Source organism: Myxine glutinosa, chromosome 4 (assembly GCF_964187855.1).
Source record: "Myxine glutinosa chromosome 4, kmMyxGlut1.1, whole genome shotgun sequence".
In the NCBI taxonomy this organism is placed as follows: Eukaryota; Metazoa; Chordata; class Myxini; order Myxiniformes; family Myxinidae; genus Myxine; species Myxine glutinosa.
In genome coordinates, this window is record NC_136264.1 from 1027792 (window position 1) to 1044700 (window position 16909).

Consider the following 16909-nt stretch of genomic DNA (forward strand, 5'->3'; position numbering starts at 1 on the left):
ACGTCAGTGTGCCGTTCCTTGCTGCGGCATGTGCTTTGCCTGCACATCCCTTTAAAGAAAAAGCAAATGCACTGGTTGGTACCTTGAAAACATGAAAAGCTTCAAACTGGATGTTTCGGCTCTTATCGCGCAGCAGGTTCATGACGAGCTTGAGGTTTTCCGTGCGACTGATGTACCTGGTCATCACCTTGAAATTGTGTCGATCCAGCATCAGTTCTCCGAGCAGCTGTGGGTTGTGAAAGCAGTGCACGGTACTTTAATTCCTGGTTAAGGGAAACGTCATCTGTTGCTTGCTAAGCCACAATTAAGATTTCTCCTGTTGTTATCAATTGACTGCGTGCAGCCATGCATCTTCGACACCACGTGTTGCTTTGTATGCATATTGCAAAGGATCAAATTTGGGAACTACATCTGATGTAAACGTCCCAATCATTTACACAAGATGGAAGTAAGGGCCACAGGTCTACAATATTTGCGCTGTCGGGTGAACATCTTTTGGCATGGGAATACTGATGGACTTTTCCCAACAAATAGGAACAAGTATGAGTAGTTTAAAGTAACTGAAACAATCGAGTGAGTTCAAAATACCAGACTTTACTGGAGCACAAGCCTTCTTTAAATACTCAACCGCCTAAAGCACTCCACGACTTCGGATTCACGAATTACCGCTATGTTTGAGCATCTAGGTCCTCAAAGTTTCACATTTTACTCGGTTCCCCAGAACATCAAATCTACCACGAATGTCACTCAATTCATTCGCAAATTTGGAATCTGGGAATGAATGGGCAATCTACCGACCTTCACCTTCTCCTCATTTGATGCCCAATCATATTTGAGTCCCCTCCACACTTTGAGCATTACCACCATGCAGTTATTCTTCAATCTTGTCCCTCTGTACGACCGTTTACACTTGGCGATGACAGAGCACTTCCTTCTTTGCCACCTTGTGCAGGAATGCGTGCTTCTTCACCAAACAAGACCACTTCAGCGGTAACGCAAGGCTTGTTATTGGGAAACACGCAAATGGTTCTCTCTGTGGTCACGAGGTTCTCACAGAACTTCATGTAATCTGTGATAATCTCTAAGTTTTTTGGGGTCGTCACAGAAGTTGAAAAATACATCCCAGTCTGTGTACAGGAAACAGCCCTTCAAGTGTTCGTTATCCTCCGCTGTTCTAGTTTTAACCCTCTTGCACAGACCGGCAATCTTTTCAACTTTTATCTATACGTAGGCAAGACGATACCTCATGGACTGTTTGCCCAATCACAGGAGCACATTTCGCCACAAAAATGTGTTCAATGTTTAGTTACCACAGGTAGCAACATTCATGTACTGATGGAGCTGAGCGATTTCCTTATCGAGGTCACGTCTATTGAAGTCCCCAAGAATCAGGATGGATTGATCCACTGCATGGGCGGTCGCCTCATTGTAACTTTCAGCGATTCATTCCAACGCGCACTTAAAATCTGGCCATGGTGCGTACAAAGGAATAATAGTGGTATTTGGTACAGACCAAATTCCCATGGCCTTTTATTCATCATGATCAGTCATGTCTTTTATTGTTTCATCGATTGTTGCTTGTTGTCCAATCTTCCACATATAACCATACATTGTTGTGGTGGAAAGTAGAATTTATAATGGTGTCTGGCCTACTTGCCAAGGCCCCAGCCAGTCAGCGTGCCATTTCTGGCTCTGCTGTGACACCACGTGTCTCATTCCACTTTCCTTAATTCTAAGTGTGCAGTCATTTTATGCTCCGAAACATCGCTGCATGACACAAAAAGGTGCAAAAACAGATCCCTTTACCTACCGACCGATCACCTTACTTCCAATTATCAGCAATGCCATGGAATCCATCTTGGCAGTCCACATCAAATCCTTCCTTTTCTCCAACGGCCTCATCTCAAAGCATCCATTCGGATTCAGACCAGGTCATTCCACCATGGACATGTTGCTTTGACTCTCCCAACAATGGATGGAGACCCTCAATGACAGACATGCGATCAGGACGTCTCTCTGGACATATCTCGTGCTTTCGATAGTTAGGCATCCCGCCTTACTCTTCGAACACTCTGTCTATGGTATCCAAGGCCAACACCACACATCGCTTACTGACTTCCTCTACGCTCAGAGCCAACGTGTTGCACTCAATGGAATTGTTTCTTCATCTCTCCTGGTCAAGGCGAGAATCCTTCATCAACGATCCTATTCCAAATCTTCTCAACGATCTCAGACTCTGGAAAATCCTCTTTGCCAATGACTCCACCCTCTGCTGTGACAACTTTCAGACAGACACGCAACAGCCTCTACACTCTCTGCACACCTTATAGAATTACAAGCTGGTCAAACACTTTGAATAAGTCTTGCAATTCTGACAATTCTGACCGTCTGGCAAACCCATCCCTCCTCCAAACAATCCTCTCGGGGAAGTTCAGCCATTCAAACTCCTGGGCCTCACTATCAGCCATGATCTTTCTTGGCAAACCACATTTCACAATTGGCTTCCATAGCAAGTTGCAGACTGGGCATCCTCCGTCATACAAAGTATTTCCTTGGCACTCATGTCAGAATCAGATAGTTCACAATATCTGGATAATCAATCCTGAACCACAACTTCACAATGGCTGCCAAGTCGGGTTTCTTCAATAAATATGGATAGATACCATCACAGAGAGCCATTTCCTCATAGTACTTGTGCTTTGCATCCAGGTGTATGTTGTGCAAAGTATTTGGAAAATGCCATCTTGCGTCTGCCACGGTTGCTTAGCTGTCCTGTTTGTTTGTCTCCCGTAATGGCGGAAGGGCTTCATATCCGAGACGTCAATTCATTGCATACTAGCTATAGGAACATAAAAGCAATAGGAATAAACGATTTGATTCGTAAAATAACAGGAGAGCTTGGTAGGACATCAGCCGCCAAGTCAAAATAACAGCTGGGATTACCATGAATGAAAGACGCAAATAAAAACACAAACGTAAAAGGTAGCGTGTCCAATGGCATGAGGCCCAGCACCTGCAGAATGATCAAAATCACCACCGCATTGAACTCTGCTCAGTACGTAGTTCCAGGATTTGTTAAATAAAGTGAGTATGTACATAATCTCTATGTACATTAGCTGTGTTTTGTACCTGCCAGAGGTGCATTCTTTGGAAGTCAAGATTTTTCTATCGATAACAATTCTGAAAACATACCTGGTTGGATTAAAGTGAGATTTCTAATATTTTAGTCGAGGACTCGAGGCCAAATTCAAATTGTGCTGCAGGAAACAAACCGGCCGCAGTACAACACCACCACAAACGGTTTCACATTAATAAAGATAAAACCAAAATCGACTCATTCCATTCACCACATGGTTTACAAGGTAACTGGGAACTGCGGAATGAAGTCGGCCACTCCACTCCAGCACCAGGAATGAGGTGCAGAGAAGGGAAGACGAGGTCCTGATCCCTCATTTGTCCCTCAATGCTGGTATATCCCCTATCCCCTCCTCCTCCTCTTCCTCTTCTTTTTATTATTCTTTTCATTCTGCTAATTCCTGATCCGTTCTGTGCTCCAGCTCCTCCACAGTTCGTGCCGAGACCAGAAAATGCATCAAGCTGGGAATAAACAGCATTTGATCAAATGGTTCATTTAAACGTTTTGCTGTAAACAAGTTTTTGTTTTCTTTTATTTAATTTAGCCTCGTCTTGATTTTGGCTGCCAAGCATTTTCATTTCCTATTCATTCGACTAACAAAAACACCCTTATCCACTTTTCCTTATTATTATCAAGAACATGTGTATGTAGGCCTCAACATTAAAAATAAAATTGGCAAAGTTACCTTGAGAGATTGCCTCTTTGTAACGTAGTTTTCAGAGTTGAGGAGCTTTTCGTACTCTCCGAACACCTACATAGCCACCAGATGGGAGGACAGATTGGTTAAAAATAACAAATAAATAAACACGATAAGCATTTTGAATTTGAAGGTTCACGTGGTCAAACTTGGTGATAATCTGGAAACACCATCAGTACGGTGGAAGAAAGGAGAAAATGGTGAAAAACATCGGACAAGGTTCATCATCAGCTGTTTCTAGACCACTGCTGGGCGAAAGCTTCAGAATGTTGACATCATGATGCATATTGACAAGGTTGGCAAGAATGAAAAAAAAAAATACAAATGGTTATATCTGATGGTACGGAAGACAAATGGTGGAAAAAGCACGTCCATCATTGGATCCATGGGGCAACCCCCGCCGCTCCCCCACTTCACCCAAAAACAAAAACAACAAAACAAACCCTTTGAGTAATTGAAAGATTACTCACCCCTTACCCACCCCCTCCTTTAAAGTCAGGAATCCTTGCAGCATTACTCCATTTGAAGCATAACCCAAAGCCAAACCGTTTGGTGGGAAAATGCAAATAAAACAAAAAAACAAGTAGATACATTCAAAGTACACCGCCCCCATGCCAAATAAATAAATAACATCCTCCAGCGCGACATTGCCGGGGCACCTTTGGCGCCCGGCAATACCGCCATGCAGCACATATAGACTATTGGGAGGGAGAGGTGCACAATAATTGATCGATTCAATAATTAAAATTAATAAATAATGATCATAAAATATTTTCTTAATAAATTGGCTAATAGCATAACTAAACCACCAGTGCTTCATCTGAAGATGTAACTTTTAGAAAATTAATTAAATAGGTCATTAATTAAAAAAAAATTCATTGATTAATTCATAAATAATTAATCGATGAATCAATAAATAAAAAATAGCATTTACAGCCAAATCACTTGGTCATTGGCATGTCCAAATATCAGCTTCCTAACTCAAAAGGTGCCTGAGATAATGCCTAGAAGAGAAAGGAAATATATAAGTACTTAATTAATCGCTAATAATTAAATAACTCATCAATTAATTGATTAATCGGAAAACAAAAAATAACGTTTTTGAGAAAGTATTTGCTCACTATTGTGCCAAAATTTCAGCTTCCAAGCTCAAAGGATGGCTGAGATATCGCCCGGACAAACAAGAAAACAAACAAACAACTGGAGTGAAAACTGAGTACTCCCTTTCAGCGTACGTCATTTCCGAGCCCCCTTCGGTGCCCGGCAATGACGCTATGCAGCGCCTGGAGATGGCATAGGAAAGGAGCGGTGTACAAAAATATAAAACATGGTAAACATACCCAGTACATTTGGTAACGGCGACACTAATATTGGAAAGGCTGATATAATATTGTTTTAAATGGCCAAAACGAGCAAATTTGGAATAAGAGGATTATTATTTGTTCCCTTTGTTTGATGAACATGACACTACAATTGCAACAATCATTTCACAAACTGCAAGATAGCCACATGTTTAATTCTTCCTACGAAAGGCCATGGGTCTCAAAGCAGAGATTGACGTACTGTCGAAACGCAATGCAGAATGCATGTCAACACACAAAAACAAACATGCAAACCCACCATCACAATCACGCCAACAAACAAACCCACCATAACAAATAAACTCGCCAACACACAAACCCACCAACACAATCGCACAAATAAACAAACCCACCATAACAAACCCGCAAACTCAATCACGCCAACAAACAAACCCACCATAACAAACCCGCCAACACAATCCACTCCAAATAAACCCACCAAAACAAACCCACCAACACAATCACGCCAACAAACAAACCCACCAACACAATTGCCCCAAATAAACCCACCATAACAAACACGCCAACACAATCACCCAAAATAAACCCACCAAAACAAACCCACCAACACAATCACACCAACAAACAAACCCACCAAAACAAACCCACCAAAACAAACCCGCCAACACAATCACTCCAAATAAACCCACCATAACAAACCGGCCAACACAATGACTCCAAATAAACCCACCAAAACAAACCTGCCAACACAATCACTCCAAATAAACCCACCATAACAAACCCGCCAACACAATGACTCCAAATAAACCCACCAAAACAAACCTGCCAACACAATCACTCCAAATAAACCCACCAACACAATCACCCCAAATAAACCCACCATAACAAACCCGCCAACACAATGACTCCAAATAAACCCACCAAAACAAACCCGCCAACACAATCACTCCAAATAAACCCACCAAAACAAACCCGCCAACACAATCACTCCAAATAAACCCACCAAAACAAACCCGCCAACACAATCACTCCAAATAAACCCACCATAACAAACCCACCAACACAATCACTCCAAATAAACCCACCAAAACAAACCCGCCAACACAATCGCTCCAAATAAACCCACCAAAACAAACCCACCAACACAATCACTCCAAAGAAACCCACCAACACAATCACCCCAAATAAACCCACCAAAACAAACCCGCCAACACAATCACTCCAAATAAACCCACCAAAACAAACCCGCCAACACACAAAACGCCAAGCTGCCGCCTTTCGGCTCGCTCTCCCCAACTCTACTTCGTTTTTAAAGCATGGTTTAGATTCCAGAACTTATGATTAAATTTTCTTTAAGCACATCATTCCCAACGAGTAGAAGTCAGTCGTTTCACCAACTTGCGTAAACCAACGAAACACAAACCATCTTTTCACGGAATGATTGTTACACTTCACTCTTCTGCCACATATGTTACATCATTCATATTCATAAGTTTTGGGTTCATTCTCGCTCCACCTACCCCCCACTCTGGGACTGCTTCCCGAATCAACATTGAACTAACCGTTATACTTCATGTTGTCACATTTATGGTACCAAGTATTCGTGATTATTACAAACGAGTTACCATGTCCATGTGTAAATTGTGAGAATGTGCAGCCATAACTAGGTGGGAGTCGATACATGGTCAAACCGAGTCGGAGATTATAATTTTACAAATTCCACTTTGTTGGCTTCCTCAACATGTGAACCAAAGCGTTTTCTTTGTTAAAATACACTTTATGTCGGATTTCTGCATCAAACTGACATTTTCATAAAATTACTCTATTGATATAGAGGTGTGTTCTTTCCTATAAAGTAATGTCAAACATCTGGGTTTGTGGATGCCGTTTCTGTAGAAAAGGTTGTTTAACCATTGTAATGGATTTAACATCAAGGGCAACACCAACACCCATCCGTCCACTTCTGGTTTCCTGGACCCATTGACTGGGCTGTTTTGTCTATCTAGTCATTCTAGTGGAAGAGCTGATTGGATAGAATTTGACAAAGCAGTGAAGGTAGCAGAAAGCTCACACTCTGGGGAGGGTAACAAGGATTAGGTTAATAGAGTTATCTGGTACAAGGCATTTTTACCCGTCGCTTCGCTGACAGATTTAATCATTAAAACACAACTTGTTGTACTTCGTAAACATTCTGCTCAATTCTCTATCATTTACCCGAGGCCATCCTCCATCTGCTTGGAAGTCGGCTAATATCACCATCAACCATCCTTTTGTTTTTTTGTATACACTAGTACACCCACTCACTACAGGAGGGGCAGGAAGTGTCATTCCTCTTTGGGGGTATATAGATTACAGTCGATCTATGGTCGGGTATCAAGAACATTGGGTGTGTGTTCATTTACCAAGTTTCTTGTGGAGAGATCGCCAAGTGATTTAAGCATTCGAGCAAGCACGCCATTTAAAACCCTTAAGGAACAAGCGCTATCTAGCTGCTTGGTAAATGAGCACACCCCAAGCTTCCTCTCTTTCAGTTTCGTGTTAAACAGCGAAAAACGCCATGTCAGCGCAAGGAAGGGCCATGTTATTAACCCAACCCTTGTGGGGTATATAGAGTACAGTAGATCTTCGCTCAGTTCTGCAAGTAAAACTTACCTCACTGATGTCGTGATTCCTCCAAATTTCTTTATTTAGTGTTATAAATAGCATTAGTGACTGTTTAAAAAGCTAATCATGCGTGTTTGTGGTTTATAATATTTTTACCGCTGGTAGAGGCCGTTGCTCCCACGGAAACGCCATGATAAGCCATTTATAAACGTTGAATTGATGTTTGTTCAAGGAGGAAAACACCTTGGGGGTGGGATATTTTTCTTATTAATATTATTTTGTAATAACATTAATATTACGCTATTATCGTTAGTTTTGTTATTCGAAGCGGCCTTGGAAAAAACGCAACGATAAAGCTAACTTAACATGGATATACACCTCAACACGCAACCTCATTGACGGCAATGGTGGGGTAAATCCACTCGGGGGAGAAAACTCCCTTGGGGAGGGGGGCAAACGAATGAGCTACAACCTTCATTGTGTAACCCTTCGTCATCCTGTCAAGTTTGGTTGAGATTGGATAAGTAACGACGGAACGTATCGGTCAAAAAATAATCGGAGACAGACAGACAGACACCAAATGGCGTATTTTAGGATGATAGTCGAGGCTCGTGGAAGAGCTAGTAGTAGTACACTGAACGGAGCAGGATGTACTGAAACGGTCGAGAGAGGGAGGAATCCCAGGCAAAAATAGAGTCTCTTTACTAGAGTAATGCTCTGCAGACGACTGTAATTAGAAATGTAATCACTTCAGTTACCAGCAGTTCGTACTACAGTATATTTTAATCACAATAGAGTATCAACAGAGTTGAAGGCCAAAGCAGAGTGAAACTTGGACAAACGATGGATGTGGGAGGAATGGGGAGGCAGGAAAAAAAATGCATGAGATCGACAAGATGGATACAGAAGGAAACTCCAAGGATGGACAAGACACACGCATAACACACAAGGATTTGGATGCATGGGGTGGACAAGATGGATACAGAAGGAAATTATCTTGCTGCTTTTACATGGCACGAACGATATACCCACCTCTTTGCGAAGCTGTGTTTGCTTTGGTTTGAACATACGCTTAAAATGAGTAAAGTGAAACATTTTGAAAATTTTGAATTATTCTCACTCAGATTTCAACATGACCATAATGCATGCTGTTACGTTGTTTAAACTCTTTCTTTATACAAGATGATGATTTGTAATACAGTACCAGATACCACTGGGAGCACTATACGACACACATTCACATAGAGGGAATTGGGGTGTTCCTCCCCACCCTGAACTCCCCTTCCCCCAGATATGCGACCCGGACAAACCTTCTTGGGGTCCCCTTAGGAAACATGAAAAGTTTGGTTGGATTTGTTTCAGTAGTTTTTGAAGCATATTATATAAACAAATAAATGGATAAACAAATTCACTTTTATATTACAGATAGGACAAGGATAAAAAGACAAAATGTCATCGCCTCCATGGTTTTACCAATTTTGCTGTACGGAGTTAAAGGCCGCCAGTCGGCCATCTTTGGTTGGATTACAAAACAAAATCTGCATATTGTCGTGTCCCTGCCGATTAATATCAGCCGGGACGGATGGCCGAACCAGCGATTACTCCCGAGGCGACCTCCCGATTATGGCGGTTAATTTTTGCGCGCGCAGGATGGAAGAGATGCGAGGCGTTTAACTAACAAAACACACGGGTTTATTCCGAAACCATGAAACATGCAAAGACGGCTTATGACTTATGAACATTCACAAGTCAGTCAGGGCGGAGGTCATTGTGGTGAAAAAGTGGTCGTATGAGAAATAAAGAACCTGTTCGTAATTCTGCTCAAGGAAACCTGCGCAGAGAGACTTGTGACGTGTCAGAAGGTCCTGGGGGGGAGACGGGTGATGACAAAAATGACGATTTATTAATTACTGCAATAATTAAACATGTCATATGTATATACATGTAAACAAATACATCAATGTTTGCATATTTATTGTCCCACCAGAAAAGTGATATCGTACTAGATTCCAAACCTTAAACGTGGCGAAGGCATCTGAGGCGATATCGAAAGTAGACATCTGCACATAACGGAAGAGGGAGTAAAATTCAGGAGAAAGGAGGAGAATTTGAGCCAAAGGTTCGTGCCTGATGCTCTCTCTCAACATGACTCCACAGTGCAAGGCAATCTCCAACGATTCGTACCTGGAGGGAATAAAACACACTTTGCTCATCAGAAATTCTAGCTGTTTTTATCGCTGCATTATGGGCCATCTATTTATTACATCGCCAAATGGAATTTCATGAAGCCTTCTCCCATTATTTCTGTACACAATTCCGAACCCATCAGCCCCTTCAACCATATCCCTCAGCCCTCTGCACCCCTCCCCCCACCAAACCCACCTCATAACTCTTATCCAAAACATCTGGCTAATGATTTAAAAGAGTTAAATAAAAACATTGCCTTTCTTCATTAATATAATTTATCCAATTTTGCAGACATTCCATGTTAGCACGACCAAAATTAAAACAACTGCACACATGCCTCAAATCTATCCACCCTGGATATGAATCCCGACTCAGCTATAAACTGCCATACTGGTGTTTCACAGGCACGGTGATTCGTCAATGTCTCTCTCATCCCTCGGACATTGCCCCACTTCAACGAATTTCGCTATTTCTTCGCAACCACTCGAGATGAAACCACTTTTCATGACTTTCTTTTTTTCCTTCGAGTCTTGCGCATCTTTAAAGAAAAAATAAATTAACAACATTCTTGTAGATAATACATCGAGTACTATGCACATGCCAAATTTGGTAAAATTCGAACATTCTATAGCCGAGATTTTAGTGGGGGAGGGGGAATCATGGCCTCCAGCACCCCACCCAGTCTTTTGAGCCTTGATCAGCAAAAACCCCAGTCCTTTTTGGGTTAAGGGTGTCTTTTGGGTCCTTGGGAGTCTTAAAGGGGGCTTAAAAAGTCTAAGGGGTCTCGGCAGTCTTAAGGGTCGAAAGGTACATTCCAATAGTATGTAAATGAGACACAGTCACACGGCTTCACGGATGGACGCATGCCGCGACCGAGCCCCTTATATATTACAGATTGAAGTTCGCCAAAAACAAAGCTGAAAGCAGCTGAATGTAAAGGGCTGCAAAGAAGAAGGAGAAACCTTTACAGGACCACTGTGCAGGGGGGGGGGGGGGGGGAGAGTAATATCTAGCTCAGGTGGAAAAAGCAATTTTCCTACCCCCATCAGGTGTTGTTTTCAGAGACTCCATCTCCGTACTGGATGGCCGTTGGCTCCCAGAGGGAGCTCATCCGCCCATTGTCAGGTGTTATTTTTAGTCCTGATGGTATCAGCCACCCTCCCAACTAGCAAAGCCAGAGAGGGGTGGCAGTTTAGTCACTGACAACCCAACCATGGGGCAGGTACCACTGGGTTACATGTTACCTGGTGGATGTCAAAGATCCCACTGTGTCCTTCGTGAAGAGTAGGTGAGCTATCGCCGGCATCCTGAACAAATTACAAATTCCTGTTCTTACTACTGCTGGGAGGAGGGATGTAAAACCGTCCAGGATAACCACTGGCCCAGGTAACTAACTAACTAACTAACACACACACAACACACCTCAGGATTCCTATTTGGAGAATCAAAAAACAGCAGCACACTGATCGGTACAGAATTAATAGTTTGTTATTAATATTCTTCATTGTTAGCCTGGTGTTGGAATGTAGGGACAATGACAGGGAGATAAGGAGAAGTGGTGGAAGTATTGGTCAGAAGAAGAGTGGACATATGTTGTGCGCAAGACATGAGATGGAAGGGAACTGGTGTGAGAATGGTGAAGGGTAGGCAGGGACAGAAGGGTGCTTTTTGTGTGACAAGTTTGTGTGGCAAGGGTGCCCGGAGGGCGTGAATGGTGTTGGTGTCCTGTTTTCTGAGGAGTTTGTAGACAGTGTGGTGAGTGTGACTAGAGTGAGTGATAGGTTGATGGTGAAAATGATGATTGGAAAGCTCTTGGTGAACGTCATCTCGGGATATGCTCCGCAGGTTGGTCGAAACGATGAAGAGAAGGCCAAGTTCTGGTGTGCGACAGAGAAGCTGATGGAAAACGTGAAAGATGAGGAAGTTGTTGTGGTAGGAGAAGACCTAAATGGACATGTGGGAAGGAGTATGGACGGTTTTGAGGGAGTTCATGGGGGTTACGGATATGGTGTGAGAAATGGAGAAGGTGAAGGGATTTTGGAGTTTGCTGATGGAGCTCTTTTTTTCTTTTTTTTTGTATACAAGATCGAGGCTCGTGAAAGAGCTAACATTAATCACACAAAAAGTCAAACCGACACACAAAACACAAAAAACAAGGGGAGCGGCAGACAGGATGGGGGGAGAGGGGGAAGGACACAAACACAACATTTGAGAGCAGGGACATCGGGAGGACTTGGGGGGAGGTGGGAGAGGAATAAAACATATGAACACTGCAAGGACTCTGGTGTGAATTAGCAGGGGTAGAAAAGATCAAGGTTTTCGATGGGGGAAGATAAGAGATGGTGGTGAACAGCTGTTTTAAAGAAATGAAGGGAGGACTGGGATTGAAGGGAGTGGGGGAGTTTGTTCCACAGGCGGAAGAAAAGGTGAATGAAAGAGTGAAGGTGAGCAGAGAGCCTAGATTTTGCCAGTTTAACCATAAGAGGATTGCAGGCAGATCTTGTGCGACCTGAAGGAATATTGGGGGGGGGGGGGGGGGGACAGAGCACAGAGAGAGCTGGGGGAGCAAGGCCGGAGAGGAGTCGGTAGAAGACAGAAAGATCACCTGCCTGCGGTGAGTGAGTGAAAGTCCCTCGGAGTTAACTTCATCGCAGGAGATTCCAATGATTCTGAAAGCTTTGGCCTCAACAGCGTGAAGCCGAGCTCGGTGTGAGGCAGGAGCACCAGCCCAGAGGGGGGAACAGTATTCCATTGAGCTGCGGATGAAAGCCTTGTATGTGGTGAGGAGCTCAGGTGTGCCAAGGAAGGACTTCACACGACGGAGGATGCCCAGTCGGCGACTGGCTTTGGAGGCCAGCTTGGAAATGTGGTTTTCCCAAGAAAGATCATGGCAGATAGTGAGACCCAAAAGCTTGAGCGACAGAACTTCTTGGAGAGGATTGTTGAGAAAGTAGATGGGAGGGTTTTCCAGTCGGTCCTTTCGGAGAGACATTGTAAGAGTGTGAGATTTGTCAGGATTGAAAGACATGTTCCACTTGTTTGACCAGTCTGTGATTTTGTCCAGGTCTGCAGAAAGTGAGGAGGCTGCAGACTGCCGATCTGAGGGATGAGGAATGGAGCGGCAGATAGTGGAGTCATCAGCAAAGAGATAGAGAGGATTTTCCAGAGAGTCGGAGAGATCATTGATGAAGACCAGAAATAGCACAGGGCCCAGAACACTACCTTGGGGAACTCCAGCCAGAACAGGATGGGGAGATGAGAGAAATCCATTCAGGGCCACACATTGCCTACGACCAGAGAGGAAGTCCGCAAGCCATGAGTGGAGATTTCCATGGATACCATAGGAAGAGTTTGGTGAGCAGGGCTGGGTGCCAGACCGTATCGAAGGCACGTGATATGTCAAGTGAGACAGCTCTGATTTCCTGTTTGGAATTGAGGACCTCCATCCATTGTTGAGACAGCAGAAGCAACATGTCCAGAGTAGAATGACCAGGTCTGAATCCAAATTGATGATCAGAGATCAAGCCATTGGAGAAGCGGAAGGATTTGATATCCGAAGCAATGATGGATTCCATGACATGATTCCATGATTTGTAATACTCAGTTCCAGAAAGATGATAATAAGCTTGTTACATACACGTCAGGTGGGTCGACGACAACCGTTGACTACCTGATGGTGCGTAGGCGAGATAGGGGGCACCTCCGGGACACAAAGGTGATCCCGGGGGAGGAGGCTGTTTCACAGCACCACTTGGTTGTCTGCGACATAAGGGTGAAAGGTGCGAGGAGAGCTCGGCGGGTGAAGTACCAATCGAGAATGAAGGTGTGGAGGTTGAAAGAGGTGACAGTAAGGGAGGCATTAAAAGAGAGGCTGAGTAGGGGAGAGGATGATGTGGTTGAGCTTGAACGTGGTTGGATGTCAATGAAAGATAGTCTGTTGGGAGCCGTTGGTGAGGTATGTGGATGGACAAAAGGACCTCGGAAACATGGTGGTGGGATGATGAAGTTGGAAAGAGGATTGACGAGAAGAGGAAGAAGTTCAAGGAGTGGCAGAAGGCGAAGGGTACGGGAGCAGAAAAAGCAGGGCTTGAAAGTTATAAGGCAGCCAAGAAGGCTGCAAAGAAAGAGGTAGCAAAGGCGCAGGAGGCATGTAAGAAAATGTTCGGAGAACGCTTGGATTCGGAAGAGGGTTAGAGAGCGGTATTCAGTATTGCAAAGCAGATAGCGAAAGAGAGGTGTGATGTGATGGGGGTGAGTTGCTTGAAGGATGAAGTGGGACAAATCGTTGTGGACCCAGATGGAATTAAAGGAAGATGGAAAAGATATATGGAAATGCTGTTCAATACAGAGAATGAATGGGATGGCAACATAGAAAGTAACCCAGTTTTAGGACCGGCAGAGAAGATAACTGAGAGGGAAGTTGAGGAAGCGATAAAAGCAATGAATGAATGAATGAATGAATGATCGTTTTAAGGCCATTTTGCCCGCGAGAGCGGGGGTGAGCCTTGCGGGCCCCATGACAATCATGGTTCCCTGTTTTGAGGCAATGTTTTTATGGCCGGATGCCCTTCCTGACGCCAACCCTTGGTCACGCTCTTCGATGCGCAGGGATATGGTGTACCTATTCTGAATACGGGTACATATCGTGATCATTTATTCCAGCAAGCTGGTACTCAATTTGCCGACCTCGGAAGGATGACAGGCTGAGTCAACCCCCGTGGCGTTAATTCAGCGATCGACCGGGATTCGAACCCAGGATCCTCGGATCCCAAGCCGGCACCCTAACTGCTAAGCCAACACCAGGCTTGACCAAACCAATGCATGACCAAACCATCTCAACCTGTTTCTCTTCAAAGATAAAAAGCCTCTAAAGGTGGTTCGATATTCTTCATTGTTGCCAGACGAGTTCCCTTCCTCACTAACGCACTCACCCTGTCTCTCTGAAAAGACAGTCTGGTAACCCCTCCCATCTACTTCCGAAACAAATCACTTCACTGCCGGCTTCACTTCACTGAAGTCACTCAAACTCTTGGACCTCACCATCAGCCGTGATCTTTCTGGGCAGGCAATATTTCCAAGATGGCTTCCAAAGCCAGCCGCCGACTGGGCATCCATCGTGCAAGGTCTTTCCTTGGCCAGTCTGAACTTTTGATAATCGACAAGGCCTTCATTCACAACTTGATGGAATACTGCTCTCCCCTTTGCGCTGGTGCCACTGCCACCTTTCTCTTCTTGCTGCCGTGAAAAGCAAAGTCCTCAAAATCATTGGGACCTCCCGCAACGAAACAAAGTTTCTAGGCTTGTTACTTTCGCATCCAAGACAGGTTGGTGGCCTCTCTGTATTGCACAGCTTCCTGTTTGGTCTTGCACCCTCTGCCCTTTCTTGGCTCTGTCCCTCCCCGTTTCTCCATGGTGTACCCGGTCTGCCTGTAACCCTCTTCTTGTTAAACTCCCAAAATCCAGCCTCACTACTCACCTCCACTCATTTGTTCCTCTTTTCTCTCGCCTGTGTATTCAACTCCCCCAGTCTGTATAAGTCCATCCCATCTTCCCTCCAGGGCTTCAAGACAGCTGGTTCACAATGACCTCAGTTCCTCCATCCGTACTCATGATCTCTCCTATCCCAAATTATCCCATTTCCAAGCACTCCCTTTTTCCAAGGGTATTGTGATCCCCCTCCCCCCCCCCCCCCCTCTTACCTTTTGGTTTTTTCCTTTTCTGTTTCATCACCGCTGTCCTCTTCTTGCTGTGTTTCATTCAGTTTGTGCACAGCTTGTTCACCATCATGTGTCCTTATTCTCCTCCCCTTGATGTCATTCCGGTGTTGGCGTTTCCTTTTCCATTTTGTTCCCTTCCATTCTGCTCAAGCTCTTCCATGAGCCTCACTCACGCATACCAAAAAAAAATCTCGAGAACAAGCTGAGGAACACATTTCCCCCACCAATATCCTTCAAGGACATTCAGATCCTTTCTGATTGAGGAATGGTGTTGGACAAGTCCATTCCACGAGCCTCATGCAAAACTTGTACCAGTCAATCCCACACAGGATTGACGCTGTATCGTCTGCAAGAAGCGGTGTAGGAGAAGCGGTTGAGAGGTTCTATTCACTATTAACAAATAAACAGTGCATTCTCATGGGTGTTTCCATCACCTGCACAAATTACACAGCAACCCCAATGAGATAGCAAGCAGCGTAACCCGGTGTCAAGGAATACCTGAGAAAACCAGACCACTTGTTACCCATAGTTGAGGTAAGAATTTGGAATATACATGGGGTGTCAGCAATAACTGACGTACTCTTTGCGAAGGACACCCTGGGATCTTTAACAACCACTAATCAATGCTACCAAATGGGACACGGTGTAACGTCCATCCGAGGGATGGCGCACACGCTGATATATCAATATCACCCTGCCTGGAGTTTATAGCTGGGTGGATGGAGATTCAAACTTGGGCTAAAGAGCTCAAAGACGAGTGTGGACAGGTTTCAGCTATTCAGCATGCATGCAGACACACTCAGGTGATTCTTCTTTGCAGGTGAAATTAAATGTAACAAATCAGGAGACGACGATGGTTCACGAGCGAGCGGTATTCAATGACAAAGGACGGACTGTAACCGAAACAGGCCCGGACAGGCCGGGCCCGGAAATGTCAAAACGAAGGTTACTGACCTTGAAATGAGATAGAAAATAATGTGTAATCAATTATGAGGTTAGTTAGCTACACAATACCGAAAATCCGGTGAAAAATGAAATGAAAAAATAAATAAATAAATAAAATGAAAAAACAAAAATAAAAAATCGAGCTCCGTGGGGCCAGACACATGACATTAGCCTAACCAAATACCGAAACCCCTGTCAGATTCCACCAAACCCCTCGGAGAAGATGTAGCTTTAACTCGATTACCCCCTAAAAAGACATCTTTTTCGGGCGTGGCTCGAAGGGGAGGGGGAGGGGAAGGGG

The 16909-nt window shown here is 44.2% G+C and overlaps 1 protein-coding gene across 2 annotated transcripts in view; it reads right to left on the reverse strand.

Annotated features, from left to right (window-relative positions):
• LOC137424399 (calcium-binding protein 39) overlaps positions 1-16909 on the reverse strand; it is a 48098-nt gene that overhangs the window by 3656 nt on the left and 27533 nt on the right. For both annotated transcript variants that reach the window (XM_068111816.2, XM_068111818.2), the window contains 4 exons: positions 9775-9943; positions 9565-9624; positions 3822-3887; positions 83-226 (listed from right to left, as the gene is read on the reverse strand). In XM_068111816.2, the coding sequence (XP_067967917.1) occupies positions 83-226; positions 3822-3887; positions 9565-9624; positions 9775-9943 (439 nt within the window). The remainder of the gene's footprint in view (positions 1-82; positions 227-3821; positions 3888-9564; positions 9625-9774; positions 9944-16909) is intronic.